The sequence below is a fragment of the Hemitrygon akajei genome, chromosome 26 (assembly GCF_048418815.1).
Source record: "Hemitrygon akajei chromosome 26, sHemAka1.3, whole genome shotgun sequence".
In the NCBI taxonomy this organism is placed as follows: domain Eukaryota; kingdom Metazoa; phylum Chordata; class Chondrichthyes; order Myliobatiformes; family Dasyatidae; genus Hemitrygon; species Hemitrygon akajei.
Window position 1 is genome coordinate 45,520,635 of NC_133149.1, and position 12,178 is coordinate 45,532,812.

The 12,178-nt window shown below is 41.9% G+C and overlaps 1 protein-coding gene across 4 annotated transcripts in view; it reads right to left on the reverse strand.

Moving 5' to 3' along the window:
- The window catches only part of sik3 (SIK family kinase 3), a 344,954-nt gene that overhangs the window by 4,415 nt on the left and 328,361 nt on the right, over window positions 1–12,178 (reverse strand). For all 4 annotated transcript variants that reach the window (XM_073030105.1, XM_073030106.1, XM_073030104.1 and 1 more), the window contains 3 exons: window positions 11,881–12,023; window positions 6,107–6,233; window positions 1,899–2,100 (listed from right to left, as the gene is read on the reverse strand). In XM_073030105.1, the coding sequence (XP_072886206.1) occupies window positions 1,910–2,100; window positions 6,107–6,233; window positions 11,881–12,023 (461 nt within the window). In that variant the 3' untranslated portion in view covers window positions 1,899–1,909. The remainder of the gene's footprint in view (window positions 1–1,898; window positions 2,101–6,106; window positions 6,234–11,880; window positions 12,024–12,178) is intronic.

Consider the following 12,178-nt stretch of genomic DNA (forward strand, 5'->3'; position numbering starts at 1 on the left):
TTTCAGAAGGCCTTTGACAAAATGCTGCACATGAGGCTGCTTAACAAGGTAAGAGCCCATAGTATTACAGGAAAGATACTAGCATGGAGAGAAGACTGGCTGGTTGACAGGAGGCAAGGACCTTATTAGAACAAAGGGGGGGCTACTCTGGTTGGCTGCCAGTGACTAGTGGTGTTCCGCAGGTGTCGGTATTGGGACTGCTTCTTTTGGATGATGGAACTGATGGCTTTGTAGTCAAGTTTGTGGATGATACAAGAATAGGCGGAGGGGCAGGTAGTGTTGATGAAGCAGGGAGTCTGCATAAGGACTTGGACAGATTGGTATAATGGGCAAAGAAGTGGCAGATTGTAAGGAAGTGTCTGGTCATACACTTCAGTAGAAGGAATAAAGGTGTAAACTGTTTTCTAAATGAGGAGAAAATTCAAAAATCAGCGGTGCAAAGGGACTGGGAAGTCCGCATGCAGGGTTCTCTAAAGGTTAACTTGCAGGTTTAGTCAGTGTTAAGGAAGGCAAATGCTGATTTTGAGAGAATTAGAATATAAGAGCAAGGATGTGATGCTGAAGCTTTACAAGGCATTGGTCAGACTGCACTTAAGAGTATTGAGCAATTTTGGGCCCCATATCTACGAAAAGATGTACTGGCATTGGAGAGAGTCCAGAGAGATTCACGAGAATGATCCCAGGGAAAGGCTTAACGTACAAGGAGCTTTTGATGGCTCTAGGCCTGTACTCACTGGAGATTAGAAGAATGAGGGGAATCTCACTGAAACCTATTGAAGATTGAAAGGCCGAAACAGAGTGGATGCAAAGAAGTTGTTTCCTACAGTGGTTGAATCCATAGGGAACAACTGCAGAATAGAGGGACCTCCCTTTATATAACAGAGATGGAGAAGAATTTCTTTAGCCAGAGGGTGGTGAATCCGTGGAATTCATTGCCACAGATGGCTGTGGAGGTGAAGTCATTGGGATATTTAAAGCAGAGGTTGACAGGTTCTTGGTTATTCGGGGCTTCAAAGATTACAGTGCAAAGGCAGAAGAATGGGGTTTAGAGGAATAATAAATCAGCCATGATGGAATGGCAGAGCAGACTCGATGGGCTGAGTGGCCTAATTCTGTTCCTATGTCTTATGGAACTTCTTCACTCAGAGGGTGGTGAGAGAGTGGAATGAGTTGCCAGTGGAAGCATTAAATTTCAGCATTTAAGGTGAATTTTGATAGGTACATGGATGGGCTATGGTCCAGATGCATGTCAATGGGACCAGACAGTTTAATTGTTTGGTACAGATGAGATGGACCAAAGGGCCTGTTTCTGTGCTGTAGTGTTCTATGACTCTATTGGAAAAATAAAGATCAGGTTTCACTGTAATGGAAAATAAATTGTCAGCAAAGCTAGCACACAGATAGTGGTGCTATCAACTAGAAACAGAGCAAAATGGAACAACCTGACCTAGTCAACTGCAGAGTGTTATACTTCTCTGAGCTCAAGGTACCCACAAAGACCTACTTAACTGTATATTCTATCAGGCAGATGTTGTAGGGGATTTGAAGAACATTGCTATCATCACATAAGCTGAACAGTTAATCACAATGAGGAAATTTGTCAGATATCAAATAAAAAAAAAAGCTTGATGGCTAACTACCTTTTAAAACATCAAAACCTTGAAAATACGATTGGAATATACAGACAATATATCATGAAGAAGTCAATTTAAAACATTATTTTAACTGAGGCAGAATTTCAAAATACGGCAAAAAAGTCATTGATCTGAAGCTTTAACTCCATTCCATTCTTCACTGATAATGTTGGGCTTGTCTAGTATTTCTATCAGTTTTTTTTAAACGAATGAAATACTAGATAAACCAAACATGCACAAATTCCTTATAACACCATAGCTCACCACACTATCCGTTACACGCCTGCCTGCTCCATTCCAAAGGCCAAATCAGAATGTTTGTAGGTATGTAGTTTGCTGTCAAATGGTGGATTCAGTTCTTTCAGGATGTCAGTGATGCATTTGGCAGGGTAGCAAGGACTATTTGAATGTGCTGAACCCTCTCCTGGGTTTGGTTCAGCAGAACTTTGTGAACTTCCATCATGCTCTGTGAAAAACAGGTAAGAATCAATGAGAAGATAATAAAAACAAAACAATTTAAATCAAATCTTAATGCATGGTTTACATCCAAATCTTAGTCAGTTATACCCAAGGCCAGTGGCAGGACTAACAGAAACAATGCATTTACCAGTGCTTTGGAATATACATTTCCTATTTTTAGCTATTCTTAGTTAGATTCACTAGTTTACAAATGATTGTCAAATCCTGCTTTTACTACTTGAAATCACAGGATTTTAATCAACGTTTCTAAGATCTAATTATAGAGTGAAAAACCACAAGCCAGTAATACCCTCACCAAATATTTATTCTAGTTTCATCAAAAATAGTTTGCAGGGTTTTTTTTTAGAAAGATTTAGTTTTGATTTTCAATTACCATTTTAAGATGGAGAGACTACAATATTTTGTGCCATGTTAGCACTGTACTAATTTTAAATGTTGTCATGCAGCGAATGGTCAACTCCAGCCAATAAAAGAGAAAGTAACTCCTATAAGGCATGAAGTATGGCTCACCCTCACCTTTCCTTCTGGTTATATCTGCTTTCCTACTGAGAGACATTTCCCTGTGGCACTTCAGACAAGATCTGACTTTCTACACCCTGCCATTCTTGCCCATTACATTCTCACTCTGTCTTCAGACTTAGTTGCAGAAAATTGAATCAAGGTTGTTCATAATCTGAACATATATAACTGAAATTATTCGCAGTTTTCATGAGACATTCTCAAAATCACATTGAATTCTTCCTGCAGCCCTGGATGGATTTTGCTTTCTATCTTTAGAAGGAACTTAGAGTCAGCATTTTTATAAAATCACAGCATGCATGGAGGCTACTTGACCTGTCCTATCCATACTAGCTCTATACAAGAGCAATCCAGATAGTCACTCTCTTGGATCCTCTTCTCACAGCTCTGAAAAATAATTTCCTTTCAAAACTTATCCAGTTGTCTTTTGAGCATCACAAAGAAATCTGCTGTCTATATTTGTTGATTGCTGCTTCCATGTTATACTTTGCACAACACTTTCAGTTCTTTTTAATGTTACTTACCAATTGTTTTATAGAAACAATATATTTCGGTGCCAAGGCAATCAAAAGATATAGCAACTGGGCTGGTAAGGGGATTTGAAGGACGATATGATTCATACAAGTTCAAGAGGCAATATGACCTCAAGCTCAAAATGCAACATGACTTACTCCTGATTCTTATATCTAATGCTGAAAGGTATCATACCAATGCAAGTTTCATAATATTGTTAGCTAAATGTAAGTATGATTAACGATCTATAATTTAACACAGGAAAGCACAAGCTAATCAAGATTTAGTCAGACATATACAAATAGTGATAGAGTTTGATGAATTTCTCTCCCATTATTCTACATATGATTTTCCACCACAAAACACGTTAAAAGAAGAAACAGAATGCTCACAAGAGTCTCATGGAACTGCTTTGACAACTGACCTAATATGATTTTATTTTCAGGATAACTAAAATCTTGTCACAATTTTTTTTAAATAATCCTCATTTTGATTTTTTAAATTAAATGTAATTGTGAACAATAGCCAGATCAGAAATGCTGATCAAGTCAACTAGTTCCCAAAGAGAACTCTGACAGGCCAATCAGATGATTCACTGCTGCTCAGCGATAGAACACAAAAAAATCATATGTACAATTAAAAAACATTAAAAAGTAGTAGAAATACTGGAATCATGATGAAGTCTGCTGGAGAGAGACATTTATACACATGCCGTCCTCCACAATTGAAAGAGATGGAAGGATAAGGTTGCAGGGTGACAAAATGCGGCAGGAGCACTTGGAACTAAAAACTAATAATCCCTATTGGGAGAAAACAGCACCTGTTCTGTTTAAATTGATTATCTCCAATTTTAAGCTTAGTTATTTTACTCAGCTAAATCATGTTCACTGAGCTAATAGCATTGAGTGTGGAGACTGATTAGATACAATATCCTTCATGCAGCTGCAGTAGAAATAATCATACAAAAGGAGTTGCATCCAAAATCACACAGAATGCTGGAGGAACTCAGCAGGCCATGTAGCATCCATGGAAAAAGAGTACAGTCGACGTTTCAGGCCCAGACTGTTTGGCAGGACTGGAGAAAAAAAAGCTGAGGAGTAGACTTAAAAGCTGGGGGGAGGGGAGAGAAAAACACCAGGTGATAGGTGAAACCTGGAGGGGAGGGATGAAATAAAGAGCTGGGAAGTGATTGGTGAAAGAGACAGAAGGTCATGGAAGAAAGAAAAGGGAGGAGCACCAGAGGGAGGTGATGGGCAGGTAAGGAGACAAGGTGAGAGAGGGAAAAGGGGATGGGAAATGGTGAAGGAGAGAGGCGGTTGGGGGTAATTACCAGAAGTTCGAGACATCGATGTTCATGCCATCAGGTTGGAGGCTACCCAAACGGAATACAAGGTGCTGTTCCTCCAACCTAAGTGTGGCCTCATCACAACAGTGGAGGCGGCCATGGATAGACATATTGGAATCAGAATGGGAAATAGAATTAAAATGGTTGGCCACTGGGATCCTGCCACCCTACCAGGGATAGGGTTCCTCTTGTCCTCACCTACAACCTCACCAGCCTCCGCGTCCAGCACATAATTCTTCGAAACTTCTGCCATCTCCAATGGGATCCAACCACCAAGCACATCTTTCCATCCCCACTTTCTGCTTTCCACAGAGATCGTTCCCTATGCGACTCCCATGTCCATTCCACTCTCCCCACTGATTTCCCTCCTGGCACTTATCCTTGCAAGTGGAACAACTGCTACAACTCCTCCCTCACTACCATTCATGGCTCTTAACAGTCCTTCCAGGTGAGCTGACACTTCATCTGTGAGTCTGATGTGGTCATATACTGTGTTCGGTGCTCCTGGTGTGACCTCCTGTATACCAGTGAAACCTGATGCAGATTGGGAGACTGCTTCACTGAGCACCTATGCTCCATCCGCCAGAACAAGCAGGATCTCCCAGTAGCCACCCATTTTAATACCACTTCCCATTTCCATTTGATATGTCTATCCATGGCCTCCTCCAATGTTGCAATAAGGCCATACTTAGGTTGGACGAACAATACCTTATATTCCAGGTGGGTAGCCTCCAACCTGATGGCATGAACATTGATTTCTCGAACTTACGGTAATGACCGCCACCCCTTTACCATTCTCCATCTATTTCCCATTCTGATTCCAATATGTCTATCCATGGCCTCCTCCAATGTCGCAATAAGGCCATACTTAGGTTGGTCGAACAATACCTTATATTCCAGGTGGGTAGCCTCCAACCTGATGGCATGAGCATCAATGTCTTGAACTTCTGGTAATTACCCCCAACTGCCACTCTCCTTCACCATTTCTCATCTCCTTTTCCCTCTCGCACATTATCTTCTTGCCTGCCCATCGCCTTCCTCTGGTGCTCCTCCCCCTTTTCTTTCTTCCTTGGCCTTCTGTCTCTTTCACCAATCAACTTCCCAGCTCTTTACTTCATCCCCCCCACCCCCCGCTTCCAGGTTTCAACTATCACTTGGTGCTTCTCTCTCCACTCCCTCCCCACCTTTTAAATCTACCCCTCAGCTTTTTTTTCACCAGTCTTGCCGAAGGGTTTCGGCCCAAATCGCCGACTGTACTCTTTTCCATAGATGTTGCCTGGCCTGCTGAGTTCCTCGAGCATTTTGCTTGTGTTGCTGGGATTTCCAGCATCTGCAGATTTTCTGTTGTTTGCATCCAAAATCATTCTCTCAAAATCACTTATGAATAGTGAATGCAGAGTATGCACCATATAGTATCCAACTTATGCCATCTCAAGAAAAACAGCAGAAAAATCAATTATACAGAATTGAATTTTTCTCTAAATAATTCAAAAATATTAATTATTGATGCAGATATAATCTCAAAGCAAAAAGTACAATTGGTTTGGACTAATTGCAGATGTGCAACTTTATTTATTTAAAATATCATTGTTTATCACATTCCAGAAGTTCTCACCTTCACTCTCTCTGTTCTGCAGTTGTTGACTCCCCGTGAGTGATGACTGGCTAAGAATATCTGACATACGAGCAGAGCTAAGCACCTTTCCAGCTAATAAACTCATCCCTGAAGGCTCGGCTTGGTCCTTTAGGAGGAATGAAAAGCAAATTAAATCTGGCAACAAGCAAACAAATTTAGGAAGTAGCAAAATTAGTATTTTAAAACCATAAAGATTTTCTTGCCTCATTATTCATAAAAATTTAAAATGGTGATGACTTCACATGAATGAACTAGCTTGGAAATCTTTCCTCCAAAAGGAACACACATCAGAAGACGCACAGTAGGTTTAAGGTGAGGAGTAAGATCTTTAGAGGGAAACAGAGAAAGAAATTTTTTCACCCAGACCGGGGTTGCAATCTGGGCACACTCCTGAGAAGATGGTGGAGACGGGTATTCCCACAAAATTTAAGAAGCATCAGGATGAACACTAGGGCACAGTAGGCTTCAGCAGATTATTACAGATAGGAATTGAATATCAGTATTGACAAGGAGGGCAGAAGGGCCTGGTTCTGTACATTGGAAGGCACAGGTAACTTTATTTACCACTACTCTGAACTTGAATTGAATTGATTTTATTACTTACATCCTTCATATACATGAGGAGTAAAAATATTTACGTTACGTCTCCGTCTAAATGTGAAATGTGCAATTTATAGTAATTTATAATAAATAGTATGCACAACAGAACAACATAGAAATACAATTGTATCAGCTTGAATTAATCAATCTGATGGCCTGGTGGAAGAAGTTGTTCCAGAGCCTGTTGGTCCTGGCTTTTATACTGCGGTACAGTTTCCCAGATGGTAGCAGTGGGAACAATTTGTGGTTGGGGTGACTCAGGTCCCCAGTGATCCTTCGGGCCCATTTTACATGCCTGTTTTTGTAAATGTCCTAAGTAGTGGGAAGTTCACATCTACGGATGTGCTGGGCTGGCGGCACCACTCTCTGCAGAGTCCCGTAGTTAAGGGAGGTACAGTTCCCATACCAGGCAGTGATGCAGCCAGTCAGGATGCTCTCAATTGTGCCCCTGTAGAAAGTTCTTAGGATTTGGAGGGCCATACCAAACTTCTTCAACTGTCTGAGGTGAAAGAGGCACTGTTGTACCTTTTTCACCACACAGCTGGTGTGTACAGACTAGGCGAGATCCTCGCTGACGTGTATGCCGAGGAACTTAAAGCTGTTTACCCTCTCAACCCCAGGTCCACTGACATCAATAAGGGTTAGCCTGTCTCCATTCCTCCTGTAGTCTGCAACCAGCTCCTTTGTTTTTGCGACATCGAGGGAGAGGTTGTTTTCTTGACACCACTGTGTCAGGGTGATGACTTCCTCTCTGTAAGATGCCTCATTATTGTTTGAGATTAGGCCAATCAGTGTAGTGTTGTCAGCAAATTTAATTAGCAAATTGGAGCTGCGGGTGGCAACACAGTCATGGGTATACAGAGAGTAAAGGAGGGGGCTTAGGACACAGCCCTGAGGAGCATCTTATTATACAACCTAAAGGCTTACTTTCAAAGACTCGTTACAACACATATTCTCAGTATTATTTTTTTATTCACACAGTTTGTCTTCTTTTTCACGTTGGTTGGTTGTTAGTCTTTGTCTGTTATGTATAGTTTTTTGTTTTTGTTATGGTGAAAGATTTTGCCGGCCAGTGGTGCAGGGGCATCTGCTGTGGGCTTCGAGGCGAGTGGTCCCAGGTCCGAATCCAGCTGGCTCCTTGCACACTTTCCATCTGTGCTGGGTTGAGCGACGAGCTAACAAGTCAGCCTCATAAAAAAGACAAATGCTGAAGAAATAAGGTTGCTGCCTGATGCGCCACAAAGTGCAGAGAGGAACAACAACAATGGTGAAAGATTGAGTAGGCTAAGTATGTTTTCCCTGGAGTAAAGGCGGCCGAGGAGTGACGTGATAGAAGTAAAAACGAATTATTGGAGCTAGAGATAGGAAAAGGTCAAATCTTAGTAGGGTTATCCACATGTGGGGCAGGTGTGACCTGTACAAAAAGAACGGTTTGCACTTGAATCCCAGGGGGAACAATATCCTGGCAGGGAGGTTTGCTAAGGCTATTGGGGAGAGTTTAAACTAGAATTGCTGGGGGGGGTGGGAACCGAACTGATGTGCCAGAGGAACGGGAGGTTGGCTCGCAAATAGAGAAAGGGAGATAGTGCAAAAGGGAGGATAGGCAGGTGATAGAGAAGGTATGCGCTCAGACCGATGGTGTGAGATGTGTTTATTTTAATGCAAGGAGTATTATGAACAAAGCGGATGAGCTTAGAGTGTGGATCAGCACTTGAAGCTATGATGTTGTGGCAATTACAGAGACCTGGGTTGTGCAGGGGCAGGAATGGCTACTTCAAGTGCCAGGTTTTAGATGTTTCAGAAAGGACAGGGAGGGAGGCTAAAGAGGTGGGGGCATGGTACTGTTGATCAGGGATAGTGTCACGGCTGCAGAAAAGGAGGAAGGCATGGAGGGGTTGTCTTCGAAGTCTCTGTGGGTGGAAGTTAGGAATAGGAAGAGGTCAATAACTCTACTGGGTGTTTCTTATAGACCACCCAATAGTAACAGGGACATCGAGGAGCATATAGGAAGACAGATTCTGGAAAGGTGCAATAATAACAGGGTTGTCATGGTGGGAGATTTTAATTTCCCAAACATTGATTGGTATCTCCCTAGAGCAAGGAGTTTAGATGGGGTGGAGTTTGTTAGGTGTGTTCAGGAAGGTATCTTGACACAATATGTAGATAAGCCTACGCGAGGAGAAGCTGTACTTGATCTGTTATTGGGAAATGAACCTGGTCAAGTGTCAGGTCTCTCAGTGGGAGAGCATTTTGGAGATAGTGATCACAATTCTATCTCCTTTACCACAGCATTGGAGAGGGGTAGGAAGAGACGAGTTAGGGAAACATTTAATTGGGGTAAGGGGAAATATGAGTCTATCAGGCAGGAACTTGGAAGCATAAATTGGAAACAGATGCTCTCAGGGAAACATATAGAAGAAATGTGGCAAATGTTCAGGGGATATTTGCGTGGAGTTCAGCATAGGTATGTTCCAATGAGACAGGGGAAGGATGGTAGGGTACAGGAACTGTGGTGTACAAAGGCTGTTGTAAATCTAGTCAAGAAGAAAAGAAGAGCTCACAAAAGGTTCAAAAAGCTAGGTAATGATAGAGAGCTAGAAGATTATAAGGCTAGCAGGAAGGAGCTTAAGAAAGAAATTAGGAGAGCCAGAAGGCCTTGGCAGACAGAATTAAGGAAAATCCCAAGGCATTCTACAAGTATGTGAAGAGCAAGAGGATAAGATGTGAAAGAATAGGACCTATCAAGTGAGACAGTGGGAAATTGTGTATGGAACTGGAGGAGATAGCAGAGATACTTAATGAATACTTTGCTTCAGTATTCACTATGAAAAAGGATCTTGGCAATTGTAGGGATGACTTGCAACAGACTGAAAAGCTTGAGCATGTAGACATTAAGAAAGAGGATGTGCTGGAACTTTTGGAAAGCAACAAGTTGGATAAGTCACTGGGACCTGATGAGATGTACCCCAGGCTACTGTGGGAAGCGAGGGAGATTGCTGAGCCTCTGACAATGATCTTTGCATCATCAATGGGGACGGGAGAGGTTCCAGAGGATTGGAGGGTTGTGAATGTTGTTCCTTTATTCAAGAAAGGGAGTAGAGATAGCCCAGGAAATTATAGACCAGTGAGTCTTACTTCAGTGGTTGGTAAGTTGATGGAAAAGATCCTGAGAGGCAGGATTTATGAACATTTGGAGAGGCATAATGTGATTAGGAATGGTCAGCATGGCTTTGTCAAAGACAGGTCGTGCCTTACGAGCCTGATTGAATTTTTTGAGGATGTGACTAAACACAGTGATGAAGGTAGACCCGTAGATGCAGTGTATATGGATTTCAGCAAGGCATTTGATAAGGTACCCCATGCAAGGCTTATTGAGAAAGTAAGGAGGCATGAGATCCAAGGGAACATTGCTTTGTGGATCCAGAACTGGCTTGCCCACAGAAAGCAAAGAGTAGTTGTAGATGGGTCATATTCTGCATGGAGGTCGGTGACCAGTGGAGTGCCTCAGGGATCTGTTCTGCGACCCCTACTCTTTGTGATTTTTATAAATGACATGGATGAGGAAGTGGAGGAATGAGTTAGTAAATTTGCTGATGACACAAAGGTTGGGGGTATTGTGGATAGTGTGGTGAGTTGTCAGAGGTTACAGCGGGACATTGATAGGATGCAAAACTGGGCTGAGAAGTGGCAGATGGAGTTCAACCCAGAAAAGTGAGGTGGTTCATTTTGGTAGGTCAAATATGATGGCAGAAAATAGAATTAATGGTAAGACTCTTGGCAGTGAGGAGGATCAGAGGGATCTTGAGGTCTGAGTCCATAGGACACTCAAAGCTGCTACGCAGGTTGACTCTGTGGTTAAGAATGCATATGGTGTATTGGCCTTCATCAACCGTGACAGCAGCTATATATGACCCTGGTCAGACCCCACTTGGAGTACTGTGCTCAATTCTGGTCACCTCAGCAAGGATGTGGAAACCATAGAAAGGGTGCAGAGGAGAGTTACAAGGATGTTGCCTGGATTGGGGAGCATGCCTTATGAGAATAGGTTGAGTGAACTCGGCCTTTTCTCCTTGGAGCGATGGAGGATAAGAGGTGACCTGATAGAAGTGTACAAGATAATGAGAGGCATTGATCATGTGGACAGTCAGAGGCTTTTTCCCAGGGCTGAAATGGCTAGTACGTGAGGGCATAGTTTTAAGGTGCTTGGAAATAGGTACAGAGGAGATGTCAGGGGTAAATTTTTTTTTATACAGAGAGTGGTGAATGCATGGAATGGGCTGCATGTGGCGGCAGTGGAGGCAGAAACGATAGGGTCTTTTAAGAGACTCCTGGATGGGTACATGGAGCTTAGAAAATAGAGGGCTATGGGTAACCCTAGGTAGTTCTAGGGTAAGGACATGTTCGGCACAGCTTTGTGGGCCAAAGGGCCTGTATTGTGCTGTAGGTTTTCTATGTTTCTAAAACAAGAGGGCATAAGTTTAAGATGAGTTTAAGTTTAAAGCAATTTGAGGAGGTACAATTTTTTTAAAATAGGGAGCAGTTGCTATCTGGAACTCATTGCCAGAGGGAACACGGAATCAGATACAAACACTATGTTTCAGAGACATTCAGACAGGCACTTATGATCGATACACACTGAATGAGGACAAATGGGATTATTGCAAATGACTGAAAGGTTGGCATGGCTATGTCTCACAACTCTGTAACTTAAAATGTGCACATTTTCTCACTTTTCCAGTTCTGATGAAGGGTCATTGACCTAAACTGTAAGCTCAGTTTCTGCCTCTATAGATGCTGGCTAGACCTGTTTGAGTATTTTCAGTTTTTTGTCCTTTATTACATTACGAAAGAGTTGGGATGAAGCCACAGTTAAAGAGAAGAAATTTAGAGGAAGATTTTGCCAATGTTTTAAGGGATCATAGTTAAATGTCATGCATCTTGGTGATTTCCAATCATAATATTTGGTTAAATCAATGGTAATTAACTTTGAACGTTACTGGGCCAAGAATGGAAAAAAAAAGAAAAACAAAAGAATTGAACATATTAACCACATACATCATTTTTACTTAAAACTTCTCTATCACACTGTAAATCAAGGGAATCAAGCTATTTAACAGCTAATGGTGCAAGAGAATTAAATATTTTGCACATACATAAGCATCATCACTTGTCTGAATGGTGTGATGCCGTTGGAGAATTTTAGTTGACTGTCTTGTGTAACCTATTCCATTGTGATCATTTACTTCCATTGGCTGCATAGAGGCCCTTCCATCCATTCGATCCCCTGTTATGGACTCTGAAATAAGAGAAAGTTTTGAAGCAGTTTCACATCATCTGTTACAATTTATCAGCTGAAGTGACTAATATTTATTATGTTGTTGTTCAGGATCTCATAACACTTTTCCTGTTCATCTCCTCTGTATTCTGTCACACTGTAGCACCCAAAACTGA